General features: G+C 63.1%; 1 protein-coding gene across 2 annotated transcripts in view; it reads left to right on the forward strand.

Annotated features, from left to right (window-relative positions):
• The window catches only part of WNT7B (Wnt family member 7B), a 47975-nt gene extending 23325 nt beyond the window's left edge, over positions 1-24650 (forward strand). For both annotated transcript variants that reach the window (XM_046010827.1, XM_046010826.1), the window contains exons 2-4: positions 3551-3777; positions 17949-18220; positions 24113-24650. In XM_046010827.1, coding sequence (XP_045866783.1) covers positions 3551-3777; positions 17949-18220; positions 24113-24592 — 979 coding nt within the window. In that variant the 3' untranslated portion in view covers positions 24593-24650. The remainder of the gene's footprint in view (positions 1-3550; positions 3778-17948; positions 18221-24112) is intronic.
• Positions 24651-25031: the final 381 nt, after the last annotated feature.

The raw sequence follows: 25031 nt of genomic DNA on the forward strand, positions 1-25031 counted from the left end.
CAGTTTTGTTTTTGTTTATCAACATTTCCTTAGCAATTCGGGGTCTCTTCTGATTCCATACAAATTTTAGGATTATTTGCTCCAGCTCTTTGAAAAATACCGGTGGAATTTTGATTGGAATGGCATTAAAAGTATAGATTGCTCTAGGCAGTATAGACATTTTAACGATGTTTATTCTTCCAATCCAAGAACATGGAACGGTCTTCCATCTTTTTGTGTCTTCTTCAATCTCTTTCATGAGTGTTCTGTAGTTCCTCGAGTACAGGTCCTTTACCTCTTTGGTTAGGTTTATTCCCAGGTATCTTATGGTTCTTGGTGCTATAGTAAATGGAATCGATTCTCTAATTTCCCTTTCTGTATTTTCATTGTTAGTGTATAAGAAAGCCACTGATTTCTGTACATTGACTTTGTATCCTGACATGTTACTGAATTGCTGTATGAGTTCTAGTAGTTTGGGGGTGGAGTCTTTGGGGTTTTCCATATAAAGAATCATGTCATCTGCGAAGAGAGAGAGTTTGACTTCTTCCTTGCCAATTTGGATACCTTTTATTTTTATTATTTTTTAAAATTTTAAAATTTTAAATTTTTTAAAAAAGATTTTATCTATTTGTTTGACAGACAGAGATCACAAGCAGGCAGAGAGGCAGGCAGAGAGAGAGAGGGAGGGAAGCAGGCTCCCCGCTGAGCAGAGCCCGATGCGGGGCTCGATCCCAGGACCCTGAGATCATAACCTGAGCCGAAGGCAGAGGCTTAACCCACTGAGCCACCCAGGCGCCCCCCCCCTCCTTGGGCCATCTTTAAACTGGGTTGTCTTTTTGTTATCATCATCTGTGAATATTCACTCACTCGTTCACTCGTTCAGCCAGTCCGCACTCATGGGCACCTACGGGGTCAGCCCCGGGAACCCCGTATTTAGCCGGGACCTGGCCCTGCGCTCAGGAGCTTGTGGTCTGCTGGGAAGTCTGTGGAAAGAGCCACAGTGAGAGCCCACGGCTGAGGTTGGTACTCGAGAGACACGTGTCCACTGTGTGTTTCCTCGGTGCCTGGGGGCCAAGGCATCTGAGCTCAGGGGACTCGTGCTTGGGCCCAGGCAGGTAGACTTCGCCAGACAGAAAAAGGGAGAAGGAAGGCATCCCAGGAAGAGGGACCAGCGCAAGCAAAGATGGTGGGGTGGTAGGAGGCCAGATCCTGGAGGCCTCCGATTCCACGCCAAGGTACCTGGGGAGCTATGGATGGGCTTTGAGCAGGGGAATGACATGGTCAGACCTGGGTCCTGGCAGAGGGCTGGGGGGTCTGAGGCCCCTGAGGTTCATCCTCAGTCCACTGGGGTCCCCCTGTTCAGAACCCATTTGTCCAAGCTCCCACCCCCAGCAGGGTTCTTGTCCCAGGCAGTGGGGGGCTCTGCAGCCTGGAGATGGCTGGAAGAATTTGGGAATGTGAAGCTTGCTTTCAGTGTCCGGGATCCAAAGCGGGCTCCGTCCCGAGGTCTGGAGGCTGGTTCCCATCCATCTCAGTTCCCCGGGTCAGTTTTCTGAGCATCTACAATTACTTTGGGCTGAATTCCCCAGATTCCAGCCCGCTCCCAGCCTGGCCCGCCCAGATGCTCTCCCTCTGCGCCAGCCTCGGGCATTTCTGCCCATTGTGCCCGTGGGAGACCCGGGGGGTCTTGGCCAGATTAGTGAGTGGGGCGGGCGGGCCGTGGGGATTGAGTGTCGCAGGGGGGCCCGGCCTGTGGCACGTGCTGTGGGCTCACGTCACATGGGGACTTTCCCAGCTGGCTGCAGGTGCTTGGCTGCCCTGGAAAAACACGGACTTGTTTCTCTCCGGCCAGTGGGCAGGAGCGTGGAGCTCAGGGCGCTGGGAGGCCAGGGCATGGATGTCAGCTTTGGGGAGCCCCTGGCGGTCTCCCTCATTCCCACACTTTGTCCCTCACTAAGCCAGTCTGGTCTCTGGTTTGGAAGCCAGGTGGCACTCTGAAACTCAGCTGTTGCCCGTAGGTCTGCCCAAACCAGCCCCCGACTCCTTCCCGCTTGCTGTCCTCCCCCCCACCAACCAGGTGCTCAGAAACAAATAAGGGTTCCGCTCCTGTGGAGGACAGTTTGGTGCGTCCTCAAAAGCCAACCATATGACCCAGCAATTCCACTCCTCGGAATATGCCCCCCCAAACTGAAAACAGGGACTCAAATAAAACCTTACACGCCCGTGTTCATAGCAGCACCATTTCCAAGGGCCCAGAGCCGCCCAGTGGCCGCTAGCGGGTGCGTGGATACACGCAAGGGGGTCGCCGCATGCGATGGAATATTACTCAGCCCCAGAAGGGATGGAAGCACAGACACCTGCCACAGAGGGGCCGAACCCGGGAAACATGATGCAAGTGAGAGCAGCCAGACACGGAAGGGCACAGATTATGTGACCTCATCTCTCCAGAAAAGTCTAGAATCTCAGATTCGTGGTTGCAGGACCTGGGGGAGGGAGGGGATGGGGAGTGCCTGCTGAGGGGCATGGTGTTTCATTTTGGGGGTGGGGAAAATATGTTCGAACGTGGCTGAGTGCTGCAGACCCGAACCCCTTAAAATGGTTACCCGTATGGGAGAGGATGTCCTCTCCGAAAAGAAACACACTGGGAACACCTCACGTGAACAGCGGGAGCCTGGCAAGTGCCCTCCAGTGTCCAGAGGGCTCCAGGTTAATGACACGGCACCCCCAGGGGGCCACTCTGAGGATACAATGTTGCAAAGAGGACCCTGCCCAGCCCAGCACAGACTAGTGCTCAATTCACATCCGCTCCTAGTTCCTCCCGAGTCTACCCAGTCATCCAGAAACGAGTGAATGACACCAGCAGCCGTCCCCATGGATGCAGCCTTTCTCCCTGCGGTTGTCTGGTCTGAGCCTGTGTGGTGGTAGTGGTGCTGGGTGGGGGGGCGGGGGGGGGGCGGGCAGATGTATTACACTCCCATTTCACGGATGTGAATACTGAGGCTCAGAGAGGCAGAGCGCCTTCCCAAGATTACAGATGGGCTGCAAGGGGAGTCAGGACCCTGTGGGTTTGGCTCCCAGCAGGACCAGCCAGCTCAACAGTCCTGCCTGGACCAGGAGGGGCTAGTGTTGGGGAAGCCCAGTGGTCAGGCGTTGGGGGTGTGCTCTCGGGGGTGACTGGGGCAGTTTGGAGCTGATGTTGCCGAATCCCAGGCGTGAAGTCCTCTGACCCAAAGGGTCTGTGTGTCTGACTCAGAAGCATGGGGAGCTGGGGTTCTTGCATTCTGTGGGATTGTTGACTCCCGGGACGTGTGACCCACGGCTCCAGCCCTGCAGAGGCTGAGAAGGCACGGGCATGAGCGCCCTTGCAGGCTGGGATCACGTGTTTTGGTCCAGGGGAGATGGATTCTCCAGGACAGGGATCTGCGTTTTATTCCCTGGTGGCAGAACTTGGCACGTAGGGCGCCTGGAGCCCACCAGCAGACCGGGAGACTGAGCGAGGCAGGACAGCAGGCAGAGGGCAAGGTGCCTCGTGCCACCACTCACCTCCCCGTGTCCTCTCCCCTCTCCGCAGAGCGCTGTCGTCCGTCGTGGCCCTGGGAGCCAACATCATCTGCAACAAGATCCCTGGCTTGGCCCCGCGGCAGCGCGCCATCTGCCAGAGCCGGCCCGATGCCATCATCGTGATTGGGGAGGGGGCGCAGATGGGCATCAACGAGTGCCAGTACCAGTTCCGCTTCGGACGCTGGAACTGCTCCGCCCTCGGCGAGAAAACCGTCTTCGGGCAAGAGCTCCGAGTAGGTAAGGGCGCCTCTGGGCTTGCAGGGACCCAGCCACGGTCGGGGCTCCGGGGGCCAGGAACCGCCCCCCCCACCCTCAGGAAGCTGCGCGGGGCTGCCCACCCTCCCTGGGCTGCACCAGCCCCGGTGTCTCTCCGAGCCTGGCCTGGAGCGGGGCAGCACCCCAGGGAGACCCCACTTGTATGAGCGGCCGAGGGGTGTCTTTCCGGGCCGTGGAGCTGGAGGTTGCGGCACTTTGGCGAGGCTGTGAGCCCCTGGGCGGGCAGCGGATAGCGCAGTGTGGCGGTTGGAGAGGCGCAGGGCTCGGCGGCTGGGCGGAACGAGGCGCGCCGCTTCGTCTCTCCCTGCCTCGTCTGTATCCGGAAACGGGAGAAGAACAGGAGTTCCTGCCGGGGTTTGGGGTGTGGGGGCTGGAGGCGACGGGTGCCCTTTATGGGAAAGCGCTCCAGGCGGAGGGAGTTCGCAAGCAGAGACGCGTGGGGTGCTGTGCTCACACGCGTGGGAGAGCGTCGAGGAATCCGACAGGCTGGCGGGCAGGGCGGGGGCGGGGGGTGCAGGGGGAGTGGGGCTGGCGGGGAGCTGGGCCTCCGATGCTCTGGGCAGTGGCAGCTACTGCAGGGGCCGAGCAGGGGAGGCCAGAGGTCGGCTGGCTCTGTCCCACATGCCATGCCCTGTTCCCAGGTCACATGCTCCGTGTCCTCACACAGCCCCGACGGAGGCTCCCTGGTGCCCATTTTACAGGGAAGGGGACTGAGGCCTAGTTGGGGAGAGCTTACAGGGCAAAGTGGGACTTGCAGAGCCTCACCTCGGTAGGAACCCAGCTACGTGACCCTGGGCATGGCCCTTGGGGCCACTCAGGGCCTCGGGGTCCTCAGCTGTAACATGAGCTCCGAGCGAGCTGGCTGTCATCTGGGCCCCCCGTGCCTCTCCCGGGCCTACACACAGTAGGTTCGAGCTAACCCGCTCTTGAGCTGGTGGGGGTGGGAGGAGATGCGACCTGCCCTTCCAGGAGGGTCGGATGGGGGCGCGATAACTTGGAGGCGCCGTGCCAGGCTTGCGGGGTGCCCTGCTATTTCAGACCCCCACCTGCAGGCAGAGCACGTCCTTCCGGTCCCAGTGGGCCAAGGAGCCACAGCTGCTGGGACCCAGGCCAGAGCCAAGCTCTGCGGGGCTTGGAACGCCTGGCATAGGGCTGGGGTGGCGCAGGGAAAGCCCCTGGGGCCCCTTTGTGGTGAGCAGCCCGTGGGTGGCACCTGGCACGGGCGGGAGGGTGGCCCCACCCCCTCCCGGGGGCGCACCACCCAAGTGCAGCTCCCTCCCTGCAGGTGCCCACGGGGGAGGGCGGGGCTCCCTGCTGCATTGGCTGCTCCCTGCAGGCTCCCTGCCAGGGGTCCGCTTGCCTCCCTGGCCCCTCGCTCCTGAGATTCTGGGCTCTGAGGCCACTGCAAGCACCCCCACGGCGCCGCTGAGTCCGGAGGTCACCTGCGGCTGCAAGGTTCACGCGTGACGGTCCGGGGCCCCGATCCCGGTCCCCATCTCCCACCCCATGGGTTAACCTTGCTTCTTCACCGTGCGGAGAGACGCGTAGGGGGCATGGTCCTGTGGCTGGGCAGGGTGGTGGGCGTTCGGACCTTCTTCGGGACCAAGAGACCAAGGCAGCGAGGGAGCTGTGGCCACTCAGAGACCCTGATCGGGGTAGGGTCCCCAGTAGGGGGAGGCTCACATGTGGTCTACAATCAATGCCAATTAAAAGGCCAAGTGGAGAGGTTTGGGCCCAGCCCACGACCCGTGCCGCACCCCCATAGTGGACACCAGTCCCACCCGCGTTGCCTTTACTGGCCGGGCTCCCGCTAACAGCTCCCCGCTCTTCCTTCTTGGAGCCCAGGCAGGTCTGCAGCTTGGCCTCGCAGGGAGGTCGGCTGCAGCCACGGGCGGACTGGTGCAGGGGGGTTAAATTCTGCCCTTGCGTGGGCGGGGGCGCCCTGCCCTTCGTGGCTTGGGCTCCCCTTGGGCATACGCGTCTCGGGCTCCGCTTCCAGGGAGCCGACCTGAGGCACCTCCTCTCCCTTCCACGAGCATTTCAGAGGCAGTTTTTGGCAGCGCCGTCTGCTCCCAATACGCCCCCTCCAGCCCACACCGTCTTGTCCCCGCCACCCCTGTCCAGGCTGTTAATGACCTCCGCGTGGGGGACTGTGCCCTTGTGCCTTATCTGGGCCCCAGCTCACCGGGGCTTCCTCTTGTCACTCGGGCTGTGTCTCCTGAGCCCTGAGCCCTGCCCCAGTCATTTCCCCCCTGCGGCCAAGACCAGTGTGGCTGCTCCCTGGGGAGCACTCAGTCAGCTTCACCCGAGGGGATCTCTGGCTCAACTGGCTCAGCCTCTTGTTGCTTAAATCTGCCATCCTTGCCTCTCCCCTGACCCGAGCACCTGTTGCCTCAGCAGAAACCTGCGTTTCCCTGCCCCTCCCTCCACCCTGCCCCACAGCCCCCGCAGGGCCTGCCTCTCTGGCCCTCCCCGGGCAGCTGTCCGTGCCTCCTCCTGCCCCCCTCCAGCCCTGGTCATGCCGTGTCACTCCCTTCCTCCAAAACCTGCAGTAGCTCCCTATTACCCCAGGATAAAGTTAACTCCTTCACCCGGAGTCTGGGTAATCCCTGTCACGCCTCACCCCCACCTCCCTTCGTCCCTTCTGGAAACCAGAATGTCACCCTGGCTGACTTCCTCCTCTCCCCAGAGCATGCCAACCCTTGGCTCCTCTGTGGCTTTGCCCCCGCTGCCTGCAGCCCTGGGAGGCCCGTCCCCCCTGCTCTGCTTGTTCACAGCTCGTTTCCCCGGAGGAAGCTCTTTCCCTCCTCCCTGGCTCTTCCTGTCCACAGCCAAGCCAGGCACACCTGGGAGCTTCGTCCTCCAGGTCCCTCAGCCCCGGGCCGGCTCAGCCCTGGCCTCAGTGCTCCCTTCACTCTGCCCCGGGTGGCGGGCCTCCTGCCCTGTGGACGCCCTTCTTGGCTCCAGGCCGGCCCCTGCGAGGGAAGGTCCGGCTCCCATTTTAGCTGGGAGGGCTCTGGCTTCAGGGGTCCTGCGGGCACCGTGATGGGGGTCCTAGCGGGCCCCTGTCCCTCCCAGGACTCAGCTGCTGGGAGTCACGAGCAGGAAGTGGGGCCGAGTGGCACAGCCTGCCCCTGTCAGAGGCATGAGGCCGCCCCGGGCACGAGACGGGAGACGGGCCATGAGCTGGCAGGCAGCCGGGGGCACTCGTGGGAGCAGGCGCTCAGGCGGTGCTGATTAATGATTGGCCCCAAGTGGGGGGATGGCCTGGGTAGGCAGGAGGGCCCCCTTCAGGCCTTGCCTGTGACCTTGGGCCATACCTAAATCTTGAGAGCCGAAGGGAAAGCCCTCAATGGGCGAATGAACCCCTGTGCAAGGTTCCAGTCCCTTTACCAGCAGCTGGTGCTATTCTTTGTATACCTCCAGGGACGGGGAGCTCACTATGCCACACGAGAGAGATCTTTCTAATGATGCTGCTGCCCTGAGGTGCACCCCCCCCCACCGCCAAGGAGCCACTTGCTGTGCTCCCTTCCGGGGGTCAAGACCCACACATGGTGTCACCTCATGTCTGGTGGCCACCCCCACCCCCGGCAACATGAGCTCCCCCAACCCAGGCCTATTTCCTGGCTTAGCGAGGATGCTTGTCAGGCCCCTCCCGACCCATCTCTTCTGTCAGCCGGCCGTGAGCTTGGGGAGGGGGTGACTGTGTCCCCAGCAATTCCGCCCTGGGATCGGGGGCAGGACACGAGAGCGGGTGGTTTCCCAGGGAAGCTTCTTAGAAACTCGGACCTCCGGGGACCCGGAGCAAGGCAGAGCATCTCTTACAGGCACAGTCCTTGGGTTGGGACTGTCGACTGGGGCTTCCCTGCCGGGGCGATGCATGAGATGGGACCCACGAGAGAATCCGAGTGGCCCAGCCCAGCCTAGGCTGAGTGTAAGGAAGCGGGTTCCAGGCAGAGGGGACAAGTGCCAAGGCCCAGAGGCCGGAAAGTGGCTGGTATTTTCTAGGAACCGTGGGAGGGTGACCCAGGGAGCTGGGAGCTGGGAGCCCGGAGGAGGGGGCAGAGCTGGGGTGCAGGGACCCCGAGGACACCGCAGAAGGCAGGGGAGGTTCTGAGCAGGAGAGGGACTTCTCTCGAACACTGGCACCCTCCAGCCACTGCCCCACTCCCGACTGAGCCCCGAGCCCTGTGGGACCCACGGGCAGGGGACATGGGAGCTGTGGCTCCCGCTTTCACCCGCACCCTGGCTACCAGGGAACGCTGAGTCCCGCCCATCATGTGCAGCCTCAGACATGACCAGGCATAGGGGCCACCCCTAATCCTGGCTCACGTGGCTGCCGGGGGCTGGCGGCTGGCTCTGCGGCAGGGGCTCAGCAAAGGCCATCGGGTCCTGGACAGTCCGGGGCAGAGACTTACCTCTGAGTGTCTGAGAGATGAGGGTCTCGAGACTTCCAAACCAGCCACGGGCAGGATCCTTGGAGGAGGCGGCCGACCCTGTGCCCGGGCACCTTGCCTAGGGTTTTGCTTGACTGGGGCCCAGGGGAGGCGTGACATGGGGTCCCGGAAGGGACGAGGGCTCCAGGGCCACTGCTGGCCGATGCGCGCACATGGACAAGTGCCCTAAGTGTCAGGTACATGACAGATTTTGAAAACTTCGAAAGGAAAAGAGCAAGTAAATATCCCTTTGCTGACGTTTACGAGGGTCCCGCGTTGACGTGGTAATGTTCGGATATGCCGGCTAATGAAACGAGCTTACCAAGTCCCCCTGCTTATTCTCACTCTCCTTAAACGACATATGGGGCTCACGTGGGACTTCTGCTGGGTGGCGCTGTTCTCGGGGCGCGGCCTGGGCAGGGCCAGTGCAGACACCTGAACCCAGATCCAACTGTCTCCTCCCCGGGGCGATGGCGCCGACAAAGTGGTGACAAAGGGTCACTCGCCAGCTGCTTCCTGGGGCAGGGCAGGAGTGGGAGGGTGAGCGCCTGCATGCATTGAGTGCCTGCTGTACGTCAGTCCTGGGGGAGGGGGCCGGGAGGCAGAGTGAAGGCCACCCCAGGAGTGAGAGCGGGGAGAGCCAGAGAACCAGCTGCCCCGGGCCCCCACTGTGTACCTTGGGCGCAGGCTTGCGCTCTCCCCATCGGTGTACCCACCCGTACCGGGGGCTGAGGCTAGGGCCAGGACTCAGCCGGAACTTGGGGTCTGTCCTCAAGATGGGGGCAGCTACGAAGGCCCTCCACTTCCTCAGCGCCCACTCTGGGGGTCTGCCCAAGGCTCTTATGGACAAGGGGTCCAGGGCTCTGGGCTCCGGTCTATGGAGGCAGGACACAGATCACAGGGTGGGCGGGCCTTACCCTTGGCCTTTGAGGGTCAAGGCCTGGCCGGACCTCGGCCGTTCTCCAACGGCCTCCTTCGGTGCTGGGAGAATCACTTCTGTTATGCCTACAGCCCTGTCCGAGGCCAGCTGCGGGGGTCCCCTTCCCTCTGGCTCATCCCAGATGTACTGTCCATATATCAGAGATGGTGAGACGGAGTCTCATGACCCACCCAAGGTCACGGCCTCGAGAGTTGAACCTGGCAGGCCAGCCCCGTGTCCCAGCAGAACTCCAGGGGCCAGGATAGACTCGGGGAGGAAGGGGTTCTGATGCCACCGTGTCCCCACACAGCTGCGGTCATTTGCCGCAAGCTGGGACGAGGCACCGTTCATAAGGGCAGGCCGTCCGAGGCTGACCTCCCTGCTGGACAGTCACAAGAGGGACTGCCGGAAGCCAGGGCTGCACCAGGGGCCTTCCCAGCCCCCCCAGAGTTCCAGGGAGGGGTGCCAGCTCCTGGAAGGGCATCCCAACTTGGGACACAGATCCTGAGGCTCTGGCTCGGGCTGCCCCTCGCAATGTGGCCCTAAGCCGGGCTCTGCCCCCTCTGGGCCTGGGGACCCCCATGCCCAGCTGGAGCACGGCCCACGTCGAGGGCGGCTGCGTGACACGTGAGGGCCTCCCTGGGTCAGAACAAAGGCCTCGGGCGCTCGGGGGCTGCCGGCGTGTTTGGACCTGGCGTGGCTCTTTCCAGGGCTCTGTTTGTGACAGGAGCAGGCAGAGCTTAGCGTGGAGACCATGACTAAACCACGGGGGAGCTGGGGTGGGGGCCTGGGGTCCGGGGCTCTGGGCTCCGTCCTTCAATTGCACAAATAAGGATCTGGGATGTTGCTGGGCTTGGACGTGTCTCTGGGGCTGCCGAACCCCCATTGTCCCCTGCCTTCTGCTGGGGTCCCCGAGCCTGAGCCCCGCGTGTGCAGTGGGAGTTGCGAGCCCGGGGCCGGTGTCTGAGCCCTGTCTGGGGCCGAGGGGCCGGGAAGCCTCACCGGCCCCACCCTGTGTCCCTGCGCGTCTCCCCCCGGCTCCTGTGCCCCCGACACCTGGACGTGGGCGCTGCGCCTGCTCGCCTGGGTGATACAGGAGCGGCTGACCTGGCCTGGGTGGCGCCTGCCTCCCTCGCCTCAATCTCTCCACCCGCGAGCTGGGGGTGGGGACGGTATTCCCAGACACTTCTAGGCTTGGGAGAGGCTGGGTGCCCGGGGCGGCGTGGGTGCGGGGGCTCAGACGGACTCACCAGCGGGCAGGGTCCCACTGGCCAGGCCTCAGGCCTGGAGGACTTGGGGACCACTCCGTCCCATGTCCCTACCCCACCCCAGCCCTGGCTTCCCTGTTCTGACCTGCTTCCCGGGAAGGTCCAAGATCCCCCGGCTAAAGAGGATTAGAGCCCACGGCACTGGCCTCACTCCCATGCTACACGGGGAAACTGAGGCTCAGGGGAGTGAAAGGCCGGGTGGCCCCCGGTTCCACCTGGGTTGGCCCCCGTGGTGGTGAACAGCAGGGCCGGAGGCGCCCGGGCAGGGCTTCAGTGCCCCGCTTCCCTGCTTCTTCTGCGTCCTGGGTGCCCCAACCTGCCCGTGGCCAAGGCAGCCCCTTGATTTCCCCCAAAACTGAACCTCTGCACCGCAGTCTCGGCGACAGCCCCACCATCTGCCCAAGCCCCCCTTCAGGAGACTTCTGGACTCATCTTTACCTAAACCCTCACCAATCCACCTGCTGGTCTCACTGCTTCCACGCTTAGCCCGTGTCCCAGGCCCGGCCTTCCTTACTTCCTCCGCCTGGCCGGCCACTGGTGTCTCTTACCCAGACCTGTATGCCCTGCTCCCACTGTGCCGCCCGCAGCCAGCCAGAGGGGCCCTTTCAATGTCGGTCACAGTGGCACCCTTAAAGTCCAGCCCCCTCCCCAGGGGCTCCCCAAGTCGATGTTTTGGCCCATTTCATGTTTCACCCTCTCCCCGGGGTCAGACCACTCACACCCATCTTGTTCCCTTCTCGGGGCCTTAGCCTTGCAGTATCCTCTGCCTGCACACTGTTCCCTGCACTCGTGCATGACTTATATCTCATCCTGCAAGATGTCCCCAGGAGAGCCCTCCCTGATCACCCCCAGTCATCTGCCTGTGCTCTCGAGGAACCCCCTCCCAGCTGTATGCTTGGCTCTGACCTGACCTGGGTGCCTCACCCCTGGGAGCTCTGGGGGTTTGGCCAGGAAGGCGGTCTGTGCTCAGTGTTGAGGGCACCGGCCAGCCCAGGTTGCAAGTCACGGTCATCGGGGTGGGAGGTAGGACAGCGTGCTTTCCCTGTCCGTCGGGTGGGGAGCGGTCTGAGCGTGACTCTGGGATCCCGGGTCAGATCCCAGCTCTGTGGCTGCCCTGCTGTGTGACCTTGGGCCAGTCACCTGCCTCCTCTGAGCCCAGCGTCCTAACCATTACTGTATAAATAGAGGAGAAGTTGTATGCAACCACTAAAAACCATCAAATACTGTATGTTTTTAAGGCAGCTTGTTGAGGGAGAATCCACATGACCCACAACTCATCTGTTTTAGTGCCCAATTCCGCGGTTTCTCGTCCCTTCACGGAGCTGTGACCCCAACACCGCCTTAATTTTAGAACGTTGTCCTCACTGCAGAAAGGAACCCCACACCCCTCGGCTGTCACCCGCCAAGCCCCCAGCCTCTGACTATGCTCATCTGCTTCCTGTCCCTATGGGGGGCCCCGATTCTGGGGATTTCACCTCCGTGGGATCGTACACCAGACGGCCTGTTGTGGCTGGTGTCCGTCACTCCATACGTGTTGTCGAGCGAGTCGCCCTCCATGGCGTGGCGTGTGTCCATGTTTGAGTCCTTCCTGTGGTGGGGAACCGTTCCCTTTCCTGGCCAGCCCACCTCTTGCTGACCCGTTCGCTGTGACGGACGCGGGCTACTGCCAAAGCCGCTGCCGTGTTTACGTCGCAGTTGCTGTGTGGACACACGTGTTCACGTCGCAGTTGCTGTGTGGACACACGTGTTCAGGTGTCCTGGGGCCGCACCCTAAAGGGGATTTCTGAGTCCTGTAGTAATTCTATGAGAAGCTGCCCCAGTGTTTCCAAAATGGCTGTGGCATTTTCTACCCCCTCCCCCCATGAGCCCGTGAGGGTTCTGGTGTCCCCTGTCTGTGCTGACACTTACTATTGTCTGTCTGTCTTGTTTTACTTATCCCGGTGGGGCTGGAGTGGCCCCCTACTGTGGTTTCAGTCGGCATTTCCTTGATGGCTCGGGACATCGAACATCTTTCCTGTGCTCACTGGCTGTCTTTACACCGTCTTGGGAGAAATGTCTTTTCAGATCCTTTTTCATTGGGTTATTTGCCTTTTTATTATTGAGTTGTAGAAAATGCCCTATCGGGGCGTTTGGGTGGCTCAGTCAGTTAAGCGTCTGCCTGCGGCTCAGGTCATGATCCCAGGTCGTGGGATCGAGCCCTACATGGGGTTCCCTGCTCAGCGGGGATCCTGCTTCTCCCTCTGCCCCTCCCTGATTAGTTCTCTCTCTCTCTCGCTCCCTCTAGATCCCTCTCTCTCTCAAATAAAAAAATCTTAAAAAAAAAAAAAAAAAGAAGAAGAAAATGCCATATTTAAGAGAGGCCAGTACAGGTTGGCAGAAAGGGAAGGGGAGCTGAAGGGCGCCGGGCCCTGCCCGGGATGCGAGCAGGTGCCTGCGCTCTCTCAAGCTCCTGGAGCCGCGCATGTGCGGAAGCCTGGGTACATGCCCGGGGCCACACGCGTGTGTGCACATGCAGAGAACCCCGCATGTGGCGTGTCACTTGTGGGGTCAGGCGTGCTCCCCAGTCCCTCTGGCACAGCCCCTTGACCATATCGGAGCTGTTAGCTTCATTGGCAGGCGGGGAGATGGAGAAAGGAAAGGGCCCCTTGACTGGTCCAAGGTCACCCAACTGGCCAATGTTAGGTCTAGGCTTGAACTGCCCCTGTCAGACTCTGAGCTCCCCTCCAGACATGTGTGTGGCCCCGGACCTTTGAGGCTCCTGCTTTGGGACAGAGGGATGGCCCTGGATGGCCCTTAGCTCTGAGGCCCCAGAATCCTGACTCGCCTTCTAAGAGTGAACCAAGTGCCTCCCCAGACCTGCAGTGAATCAGGTCATATGAGCTCAGGTATGGCCTTCTAGAAAGAGTATGCCACATCCCCAAGCGGCAGGTAGCTTTGAGTAGACAGTGAGGGGAGCATCTGGGGCATGGGGAGGGGGGGCTCAGGCCTCAGCTCTGTCCCGGGAGGGAAGGGGGAGCTCAGTTCTGCCCCCTTTGCCCAGGAGGCGTTCGTCCCTTCCAGCGGTGCCAAGTGTCCTCCTTTGGGTCAGGGTGGGGGGATGACAGGAGGGACTAGGTCCTGCTGTCCTGGGCAGGCGCCTCACTTGGGACATCGAGGCCTGGCTGGCACCGTGAGGGCACGGAGCCAGCAAGGGGCTGCCTCAGCTCTCTCGCTGAACCTGGCATCCGGCAGGGTCAGTGAGGGCTTGACTTTGAACAGCCTATAGGAGAGAAGGAATGGAGCTGGGTAGCCCCTTGAGGGGGCCTGGTTCCTCGGTTTACCCATGTGGCAGTGGTTTCTGAAGGTTCTCCTGCTCCAGATGTTTTGGGTTTAGGCAGAATATGCGGAGAGGGGGTAGCGGGGCAGGGCCAAGTGGGTCGGGCCCTGGGAGGAAGCAGAGTGATCGTTGGGCTTGTCCTGGAACCCTGTGAACCCCAGAGGCCCCAGGCCGGCTCCCCACGTGGGGACGGTGAGGGCAATGCCCATCTGCCCTGTTTGCTCTCAGAGCTTCTCCTGGGGCAGTGGAGCAGGTGAGAATTGTGAGTCCACTTGACAAACGGGGATACAGGCTCAGAGAGGGTGTGTGAGTTGCCCGGAGCCACAGAGCAGGGAGCAGCAGCATCTCCGCTGTGCCCAGAGTGCAGGGAACTCGGACACGTGGACCTGGGCAGCAGCGGGCCAGCGCCCACCTGGGCGAGCATCAGGGAACCAGGCCGCTCCTCTCTTCAAGGCCAGGGGTGTGTCAGGGGGAGGCAGCTGACTCTGCCCCCCTCCCCTCCGTGAGCCTGGCCAAGCTAGACTGCGAGGGGAATGGTAGGTGGGGATGGGTGAGGTCAGGGGCCAGGGGCTTGAGGTCATCTCAGAGGCCTGGAGAGCCTCCTGCCGTCACTGAGCAAGGCCCAGAGGTTCGAGGGGCTTCCGCCTAAACCCAACACCCACTCATTCTCCTCTGGGGGAAGATGTATGGGGGCGCAGGCAAAGGGCCCCGGGAGTGACTGTGGGAGGGGACTGTCCCCCACACCCCGTGCGGTATCCAGCTCTGTGGGTTGGCACAGTGACGCTCCCGCCCCGTGGGGCTGTCGTGGGAATGACCTAAGGTGTGTGTGCGGACAGCGGGGCCATGAAACCCCCGATCTAAGACACAACGTCGCCTTCCGCGAATCTCCCCAAACTGCCACTTGCTCCCCGACCACCTCCCCCTTGTCTTCATGGCCAGACGGAGGGTTTGGCTCATTAAAGCCAAATAAAAAAGGAATTAGTGGGAGTGGCCGCCCTGTGAGTAACCGATGAGTAACCGGGAGTCGGTGCTGGGCTTGGGTATGAAGTGGGGGGTGCCAGGACGCTCACAAAGGACAGAGGGAGGCTTTCGAGAACTGTCCTCCAAGCGCACGGAACTCTGGGCCTGCTTGCCTGCCTGCCGGCTTTGGGACAGCAGGACGCGGGAGGCGTCAGGGTGAATTTTGGGCAGAGGAGGGCTGGGCGGCAGGTCCCAGGGCCTCCGAGGGAACGCCCACTCCGTCCTCGCTCAGGCCGGGCTTGGTCGTGGGACTCGTGACTCCACGGGCCAGGCCTCTGGGTGTGATTGCACAATCCTGTGAGATCTCTACCCCACCTCCAAGGCGCCGAGCTTGGGACGTGCCCTCTCTGAGGTCGGCTCCCACCTGTGCTCCCCTGCCGACCGGTCGCTGAGCCCCGAGGTGCCCAGAGGGTCCCAAAACTGGCATCTCCTCCCCAGATTCCCCCGGAGGTGCCTCCTCTCTCCTTCTCTTCTGCACGAAGTCGCCAGAGACACCCTCCCTCGGCCCCTCTGGGCTTTGATGTCACTTGCCTGGGTTCTGATCCTGCTCCGGCCACTGAGCCCGAGTTTGACAGTCTCACCTGGGCTGGAGCAGTGATGAGGCCTGCCTCGCACGACTGTCTGAGCGCTCGGGGAGAACAGATGTGAGCGTGAGGGTTTCTGGTGGCCCGGGAGAGACGCGAGTGAGCGCAATGGTGTGGGAGCCACAGCCCTGGCCCTGGCACCAGGACAGAAAGCACCGTGTGCTTCAGGGGTGTCTCTGGCCGCCCATGACTGGCTCCTCCTGATCCCAACGGCCTCTTTCCTTCCTACGCTTGAGCTCACCAGATAAGCAACCCGTTTCACACCTTGGCACCTTCGCTCCTGCCGTGCCCCCTGCCAGGAGCACACGCACCCGCTGCACACGGCCACGGGCCACACAGACACTCCGGAAACACACGCCATACACGTACACGCTCACACGCCACACACACTCCCATGCACTCGCAGGGAGTTAAGTCGAACTTCTTGTTAAGATTTTCCCTTTCCTTAAGGTATCACCTCCTCCCGGAAGCCCTCATGGACTCCGCCCCTCACAGAGGCAGGGGGGACATCTTCGAGGTTCTTTGACCCCTGCAGCCCTTCTCGAAGAGCTCCGTGGTCACCTCCTACCCTGGAACCCCTGACGCAGTTACCGCACACTTCCCTGCCGTGTGTGCCTTATGGGTCCGTGTGGGTGAGCTTGTCAGCAGACCCTGCCGGGCTCGGGCAACAGCAGGGAGCTCGGTAACCCGATGCCCTTCCCTTCAGATCACCTTGACCTAACTTGAAGCCAGGGAGGGCGAGGCCCCATATTCTCCCTGGGCTTGACCTTGGGTCAGCCCGGGAGCTCCCAGCCAGCCCACCTCGACAGCGCCCGGCCGGGGGCTCCTCGGTACTCCACAAAGGGCGTCTATGCTGAGATTCTTCTCACAGGAGGGGTGCCAGGGGCGCAGAACCCCATGCTGTTGGTCAGCAGGTCCCCGGGCGTCGTGCACTGACCTCAGACAGGGTGGGGGGCAGGGGTGGGCAGCAAGGGCCCCCGGGGCAGCCCTGTGTCCTTTGCAGACCAGGAAGGAATCCCCGACAGCTCTTTTCAGAGGAGGGAAGTTTCCAGGGAGCCGTCGCCCCTCTTTGGCAGCAGAGGTGAACCAAAGCCTCCTCCGCACTGGGCCTCCAAGACCAGCAGGTCCTACCCTGGTCCTCAGTCCAGATGGGAGAAACCCCAGGGAACAGGAACCCCACAGAGGGAGAGCCCCAGGGGAAGCTCCCCCCAGAGGGCTGGTAGGTGAGGAGGTCGACCCTAGAGCACATACCCAAGGCCGATCACGGCGGGCAAGTCAGTGGTGCTTCGTGGATGTTCGTGGAAAGGACATGACTTGATCTTCAGCCCTCTCAATCTGGGGGTGATCACTCTCGCCACAGTAATGGGGATAGTGGCGGTCACAGATGTGGGGCCTGTGCAAGCACGGAGCTGTCCCTGGTTTCCACTCCCATGGTGCCGGCTACTGAGGGCCACACAGACCTGCCACGTGGCCCGCAGAGAGTCTTGGAGCTCATGGGCAAGAGAGGCCGGACCAAGGTGTCAGGTTGCCCAGGGCCCAGCCAGAGTCCATGGAGAACCAAGATGGATTAGTGCTGCAGCTGTGCATCGGGGAGCCCATAGGCCCCTGTGGAGCCAGGACGGCTCAGCGACAGAGCTAACTCAGAGGACAGAGTCAGGAGCAATGAGGAGCCAGATCTGGGACTGAGGGGAAGGGGTCAGCCAGGGTCCCCTGCTGGCTGGCAGTCTGGAAAGGCTGCCTGGAAGAGGAAGCATTGGACCCGGCCTTGGAAGGCCATTAGGATTTGAGAAGGGGAAGGAAATTCTCTTCAAAAGACCAGGAGATGCCCAGGAGCATGTGAGCAGCACTGGAAGGAAAGAGTCGTTGTTCGGGGCAGAGAATGGGGAGGCGGGACAGGGAAGCCGGCTGGCCTCGGGCCCTTCCCAGCTCAGGCAGAGGAGGAGCAATAAAGGTATAGAACAGAGGAGCCCAAACTGCACTGTGGGTCCCCGGGCTGGTGGCTGGGGCATGAGGGAGCTGGGGAGGACTGGAGCCCAAGGTCTGGGCGGTTCTGGGGGCCTCGGAGCCAGGCAGGGAGGCTGGAAGAGAGGAAAGGCGCAGGAAGCTGGGGCCTGGTGATGGGGTGACAGTGGGTGGTCAGAGACAGGAAGGCAGCAACACAGAGCCTGGAATTGGGGTGCTCTGAGACGTGTGGACTCTGCCTGGTTCTTGGCTGCTGGGAGAGGGCGCCGCGGAGATCAGAGATCGGCGCGAGGGGCGCCTGGAGGAGGGCAGAGGGGAGGGGGCAGGGCCTGCCAGGGATCTCTCCCAGGTTTGGGGAAAATGCACCTCCCCGCCGCCCAGTGCAGGCTCTTGGGACAGGGAGAGATGACAGTGGTCGCTGGTGGTGGGGCCAGGGCCCGCACCGAGCACCCACTGAACCCCAGGCTCCGTCCTCACCATGGCCCGAGACCCAGGATCAGCCATCCCCTGAGCCGAGTCAGCAGCCCAGAGAGGGCCAGCGCCGAGGCGGGGGGCGCACCCCGGGCCAGCAACGGGACGGGGCCGAGCCCCGCGGGGCCTCACCATGCGCACGCCGTCCCCCCGCAGGGAGCCGCGAGGCCGCTTTCACCTATGCGATCACCGCGGCTGGCGTGGCGCACGCCGTCACGGCCGCCTGCAGCCAGGGGAACCTGAGCAACTGCGGGTGTGACCGCGAGAAGCAGGGCTACTACAACCAGGCCGAGGGCTGGAAGTGGGGCGGGTGCTCCGCCGACGTGCGCTACGGCATCGACTTCTCCCGGCGCTTCGTGGACGCCCGCGAGATCAAGAAGAACGCCCGGCGCCTCATGAACCTGCACAACAACGAGGCCGGCAGGAAGGTAGGGCGGGGGGGCCCGGGTGGGTGGGGGGGGCGGGGGGGCCCGGGTGGGTGGGGGGGGCGAGGGTCAGGGGGAGTGGTTGCGGCCTCCCCGGGGCTCTCCTTCCCCACCTGGGTGGGGGTTCTTGGGGGCCTGGACCCCGGAGGTGTGTGGTGAGGGGCACTGGGCCCGAGGTCCCGTCTGACCCTCCCGGCAGCTCTAAGGTTCCCATTCCGGAGGTCTGAAAACTGAGGCTGGGGGCGGGGCTCTGGTTCTCAGTGGCGGGTGGCAAGGCCGAGACCAGGACCGAGTGTGGGGGTGGCCCCTGGGCCATAGTTCCATGTCCCTGCCCTGGTACCAGACGGGTCGTACCAGCACACCGGGAAAGCTTCCTGGAGGAGGCCACCTTTGGCTCAGACTGCCCTGCCGGACTGAAGGAAGGGATGTTCCCAGGAGGCAGGAGCAGCCTGAGGAAGGGCGGAAACCCCAGGAGCCACCCGCGTCACACCTGGGGCGGAGCAGCGCGGTGGGGCAGTAACGGAGGAGGTCCGGGCAGGACCACACTGGGCCAGAAGTCAGGGCGAGCCCGGCCCCGCCTCAGGGAGATGAGGGCCCCAGATACTGGGCTGGGAGGAGCGGCTGCCGTGGCGGCAAGATGGCCCGAGATAGGGCGCCAGCCGAGCGGAACGCCTCTCCGGGTCTGGCTCCCCAGCCCCAGGGGCTGTGCCCCGGGCACCAGGCCCTGCGGGTCTCTGCCGGCACGGGACAGACTTGCCGGCCTCTGTCCCAGGGACCACAGTGAGCCAGTTGCTCGCTCGTTCACTCAACAACACTCCTTGTCCCTTCTCTGGGCCAGGCGTTCGCAGGGCTGGGCACAGGAGACAAGGCGGAGGAAGACACGGCACCAGCCGGGTCCGCATGAGGGTGCAGAGGTCGTAGGGCAGTGAGAGCGGGGAGACCCTGGGGGGAGCAGAGCCTTGAAGGTCTCGCCAGCTCTGAGAAGAGCCCGGGCAGGAGCGGGCGCTCAGGGCAAAGCCTGGCCTGGGACAGGCCTTGAATGCCAGGCCAAGGGATCGACTTTATCTTGTAGACGTAAACAGCCAGTTGTTATGAAATTACTGTGAAACGAATGGAGAGACTGACAGATAAAGAAGGAGTGACGCCGTCTGAGCCTCCAAGGAGCTCACAGGCCCCTTGTGGGCACCGTCAGGTCTCCACCTGTACCGGGAGAGGTGCAGGAAGGCAAGGCATGAGCAGGGCTCCCCAGAGCAGGAGGTGTGCTGAGCCCTGGGTGGGACCACTGGCCTTGAGCCTCTGCAGTAGCTCAGGTCCCGAGGCAGCGTTTTCTAACACCCCTGGGAAGAAGGTCTCACCATCTCCATTTCACACGTGAGGACGCGGAGGCCCATAGTGGGCGGCAGAAGCCCTGACGGCTCCAGTGGCCTGAGCTCTGGTTAGTGCCTGGTGGGGAGAGTCGGAGGCCCTCCCCGCGGAGGGAGCAACACAAGCGAGGCAGGGCTGGGGGGCGGGGTGGGTGGGGCAGGGGCGTGCCTCGAGTCGCGTGTGCGGTCAGGGGGGCTGCTGGCCCAGCTCAGGGGGTCCAGGCAGACGAGCGGGCTGGCACGGGGATCGGCCTCCTGGTGCAGGGGGCCACGGCCACCACGCTGGATTCTGGCTGGATTCTGGGCCATAGGCATCACGGCAGGGGGCCTGGGCGCGGGAGGGTCAGCATGTTGGGTTTTGAACCGTGAAGCCGTGAGCTGAGACGGGGAGTAGGGGAGAGGAAGGTTGTGGGGAGAGGACCCAGCCGTGCAGGGAGGCCGCAGGAGGGAGCTCTCCTGGGGTCAGCAGCCAGGATTCTGGGGCTAGCACCACCCCTCCCTGTCTGCGAGTCCCCTCTGAGCCTCAGTCTGCTCATCTGCACAGTGGACATGATGCGCCTCGTCCTCCTCCCTGAGGGCCTTCCCGCCACCCCCGAGCCCGAGCTGTGGAGCACGCGTTCGGCCTGAGCCCTTGGCAAAGGACACTGGTGGCGGCAGCCATGACCCTGCAGGGCAGGGGCCTTCGGCTGCCAGCAGCATTGATCGTGGTGGGGGGGCATGGCTTTTGAGGTTTCCATAAGAGCTGAGTCTGGACCTTCTTTCTGGTCCCATCAGAGTGCATCCAGGCTACGTCTGACTCTCTGGAGCCAGAGTTCAGCAAGTTGGGTGGGAAGCAAGCCCACCGGGGCCACATGAAGTCCCATGGCCTGGATGGCTCAAAGCAACAGAAATTTATTCTCATAGTTCTGGAGCCAGAAGTACTAAACCCAGGGGTCAGCAGGCCATGCCCTCTGATGGCTCCAGGGGAGGACCCTGCCTGCCTCTTGGTGGCTCCTTGTCTTGTGGCTTCATAATCCTGTCTGCCCCCATCTGCCTCTGGTCTCCAGCTCTGGGTCTGATTTCTTTTCTGTCCCTTACAAGGACACCTGTCCTTGGGGTTAGGACACACCCTGATCCAGGATGACCTCTCGAACCTTAATTACACCTGCAAAGGCTTATTTCCAAATAAGGTCTCATCCTGAGGGTCCTAGCGGGGAGACACTGTTCAGCTCCCCAGGTCCCTGGTGGGCTAGGGTCAGACGGGCTGAGCAGGAGACCCACGTACCACCAGCTTCTGCGAGATTGACGCCAGGGCCGCCCTGCCCAGCCCTTCCCCGACAGCATGGCCTTTACTGAGCAGCTACCCTGCTGTGTGGTCCCGACGGGCTAGGCGGGAGCAGTTGGGTGCAGAGGGAGGCCACGCCGGAGCAACAGATCTTTGCGGCTACTGCCCTGTAAGGCAGGAGCCTGCCTAGCTGGGGAGGTCTGCCGTTGGGATGTCCCCGGGCTCTTCTTGTGGGTGACAGAGGTCTAAAGCCATCGCTCACGAGGGTCCCAAGCCCTAGGAGCTCAGGCAGGACCCCCATTAGGGGGCCACAGCTCTAACCTGACCTCATCTCGGGTCCAAGCTGGTCCTGCCCCAGGGGGCACAGCATTCTGGATGAAAACCCGGGGTCCAGGAGGGGTGACTTATGCGAAGTCCCCAGTAGAGAAGCTTCTGGCCACACTGGGCCCCCAGGCGGTGGGGGGGCACCTGACCCCCTCTCTCCCTTGCTCAGTGCCCACGCCCAACTCACACTGTGGCCTGGGCGAGAGGGTGAAGCCGACGTGGGCCTTGCCGTCCCCCCACCCCGGGCCTCACACACCCACGGAGGCTCAGGCCACCACTAAGGCCCCAGAAACAAATGTGTGAGGCGCGTGTGCTGCTTCCGTCCCTCCTGCCCGAGGCCAGTGCCCAAGTGGCGGGTCACGTGCCTTCTGTGTTCGCGAGGACACGGTGACCACCGCGCCCCACCCCCCCCAGCCTGGCCACGACTGAGCACTATTCCCAGAGCCCGTGCCACGCCCTTATTCCAGAAGCAACACCAGGCTGGCCTATTCCTGGAGGCCCCCGTTCCACCCCCGACACGCCTGGGCCGGGGGAAACCGAGGCCCCACTTCTCCGGGCGCGTTGGGTCACGCCGCGCCCTCCCCGGTGGTCCCCTGGGGCAGCAGGGCTGGCGCCCCCACCGCTGTCACTCTTATCTCGAGGGCGCTGGAGACGGAAACGGCACATTCTTGAATCCTGTGATCACTTCCCAGGACAGGCTCGGTCCCCGGGGACCCAGCCAAGCGAGGATGCGGCTCCCCGCTCCGCAGACGGCTGCCCAGTCGGCTTCCTCTGCCCACCGTCCGGGCCTGGCCCCGCGCGCCGGTCTGAATGTTCCTGGGCGGGCAGTGGGGATGGGGCTGCCTGGCCTTGGTGAGGACAGGGAGATGGGGGCAGGGCGGGGGCAGGAGCAGCCTGGGCCACCTGGCCTGGACAGTCCTGGCGGGTGTCAGGCCTTCACAGCCTGTCTGAGGAGGCATCTCCTGGGCCAGCAGCCCAGTGCACTGGGGACTCTGAGAAGGCCGTCCATCGGGTCGGCTCTTGGCCTGAGGGTCGTACGTGGCAGGCAGTGTGGTCAGGGCAACAGAAGCTTGCTGGCCTTGAAGGGTGGGTTGGTGGGGGAAGGGTCTTTCTGGGGAGGGGAGGGTTGAAGCAAAGAAGAACACGGGGTGCAGGTGAGGAAGGGGAAAGGATGGACAGGAGGGCAGGGAGAGGGGCAGGAGGCAGACAGGATGTGCTTTCCCCGGGAGGGGGGTCTCACCCTCCATGGACCCCCCAGGGCAGACTTCTGGTCCATGCCCTCAACCCAGACACCCCATGGCTCTGTAATTCCAGCTTGGAATATTCCTTCTTGACACAGGGGCCCTCCCCTGCTCAGTCCTCCCCATCAGCCTCCCCTCCTTCCCCCCATCCCAGCCTCCCAGGTCTCCCCCCTGGAACATCATCCACAGGATGCTGGACCAGGCAATGCCCCCCACCCATCCCCCACATCCAGGACACCATCCTCAGGGGCCACCCAGCACCCACGAGACGCTCACGTGGGCCGAACCTCTCCTCCACCGACCTTGCCTGCCCTGCACCCCTCCCGGAGCACTCTCCTCTCTGTCCAAATCAGCAGCTCGTCTTCCTCCATCCACACTCCATGCAGGCGCCCCTCCTACGGGAAGCCCCTTTACCGCGGCTGGCCCCCGGAGCCCCCACCCTGGATGGTTTGCGTAGGCTTCTTCTTCCGTTCCCTGTGCAGGACGGTGGGCCCCCGAGGTCCTTGCCCAAGACCAGGGCCCCATGACGGCAGGGCAGGGAAAGTGATCAGGATAGTGGCTGGCCCTGTGGGATGTTCCTTTCATTCATTCATTCATTCATTCGCTGTGGGGCTCCTAGTCTGGGCCAGGGCTGGGGTTCTGGCCCAGGAGGCGGGGGGGTGGCCAAGTGCCCTCCGGGTGGGGCTGCCCAAGTGGGGCCCGTGGGGTGGAGACAGCTGACAAATGGTCCTTCTTCAGCCGCGGGCCGGCAGCTAATGATTCCCCATCTTTAATCAGCCCTGCTGGCAGGACCCTTTCGATCCAGGTAAATGAGTACCTGGGGTCAGGGCTGGCTCTGGGAATCGGCCTTCCGGGACCGCGGAGGGAGGCCCAAGGAAAACACACGGCTGCGCCCATCGCAGGCCCTCGGGGAGCTGGGAAGAAAGAACAACACTGTCGGGGGCTGGCTTCCCAGCAGGCAGCACGCCTGGGCCTCGCTGACCCGTGCCCTCACCCCCTGCTCGTCCCCCCGCTCCGTCCTTCGGCAGACACGCACAGAGCTCCGTGCAAATACCATGTTTTCACTGAGCAGTCCTTTATTAAGCACCAACTACATGCCGGGCCCTACCCTGGACAGGAGGGCGGGAAGGACAGAGAAAGGAGAGGTGGGGATTTGCACGTCGTAAGGACCTATGGTAGCTGGGGAGGGGCTCACCGCGGGGCACCTGCGCCCCACCTGGCTGGGCACAAGCCCCAGCTTCTCCAGGTGCTGCCCTGCGACGTGCAGCAAGCCGCGTGCCCCCGGGCCTCAGTTTCCACGTTGGCACATTCACCTGAAGAATTTCGTGAACCACATTTGATAAACATACGCTGGGTTCTGCTGAGTCCTGGATATTCTCACTGGACCCTCACGAGGTCCTCTGCAGTGGGGACCTGTGGTCAGCAGCCCCATTATGCGGCTGAGAAGAGGGAGGCTTGGGAGCGGGAGGCACTCAGGCGGGATCCTGCAGTGGGAAGCGGGAGGGGGGGGGGCGGGGGTGCCAGAGCCCGCTAGGCTGGAGGCAAGGGGAGGGTGGGGGCGGGGTGCCCAGACCAGGGCCACCCGTGCACACTGAGCTCCTGCCCTGTCCCGCACAGGTCCTGGGAGGGTGGGGGCGGGGGCTGGGCAGTGGCGGGGTAGCCCGGGCCGAGGGCCATGCACACCGATCCCTGCCGCCCGCAGGTCCTGGAGGAGCGCATGAAGCTGGAGTGCAAGTGCCACGGCGTGTCGGGCTCGTGCACCACCAAGACGTGCTGGACCACGCTGCCCAAGTTCCGCGAGGTGGGCCACATGCTCAAGGAGAAGTACAACGCGGCGGTGCAGGTGGAGGTGGTGCGGGCCAGCCGCCTGCGGCAGCCCACCTTCCTGCGCATCAAGCAGCTGCGCAGCTACCAGAAGCCCATGGAGACGGACCTGGTGTACATCGAGAAGTCGCCCAACTACTGCGAGGAGGACGCGGCCACGGGCAGCGTGGGCACGCAGGGCCGCCTGTGCAACCGCACGTCGCCGGGCGCGGACGGCTGCGACACCATGTGCTGCGGCCGCGGCTACAACACGCACCAGTACACCCGCGTGTGGCAGTGCAACTGCAAGTTCCACTGGTGCTGCTTCGTCAAGTGCAACAGCTGCAGCGAGCGCACGGAGGTCTTCACCTGCAAGTGAGCGCCCGCCGGCGCATGCGCACACCGCTCCGCCCGCCGCGCCGCTCGCGGGGGGGCTCCTTCCCGCCCCGCTGGTCGCCTCCCGTGGCCGAGCCCTGTCCCGGACCAGCCGAGAGGTGTCCCTCTGGGGCCTAGGGAGTTCCTGCTTTTCTCCGGGGAAGCGAACCCTCCCGGACTCGAGCGTCCCCTCCCCCGCCTGGTGGCACCGACGACGTGGACGTGCCATGCGGCCGGCCGCCGCCACGCGGGACCCCACGCGGGACCCCACGCGGGACCGTTCCCCCGGCCGCGCCCGCCGCCGGGGCCTCGGGGTGGCCCGCGCAGATGTTGACCAAGTTTATTTATGTGTCGTTAGTATCAGAGAAGAGTAGCACTAAGGCATAGCCAGTCCTAACTGTACCCCGTGCGAGCGCAGCCCCTGGGGCCCGCTTGCTCTCCCG

This window comes from Meles meles, chromosome 7 (genome assembly GCF_922984935.1).
Source record: "Meles meles chromosome 7, mMelMel3.1 paternal haplotype, whole genome shotgun sequence".
In the NCBI taxonomy this organism is placed as follows: domain Eukaryota; kingdom Metazoa; phylum Chordata; class Mammalia; order Carnivora; family Mustelidae; genus Meles; species Meles meles.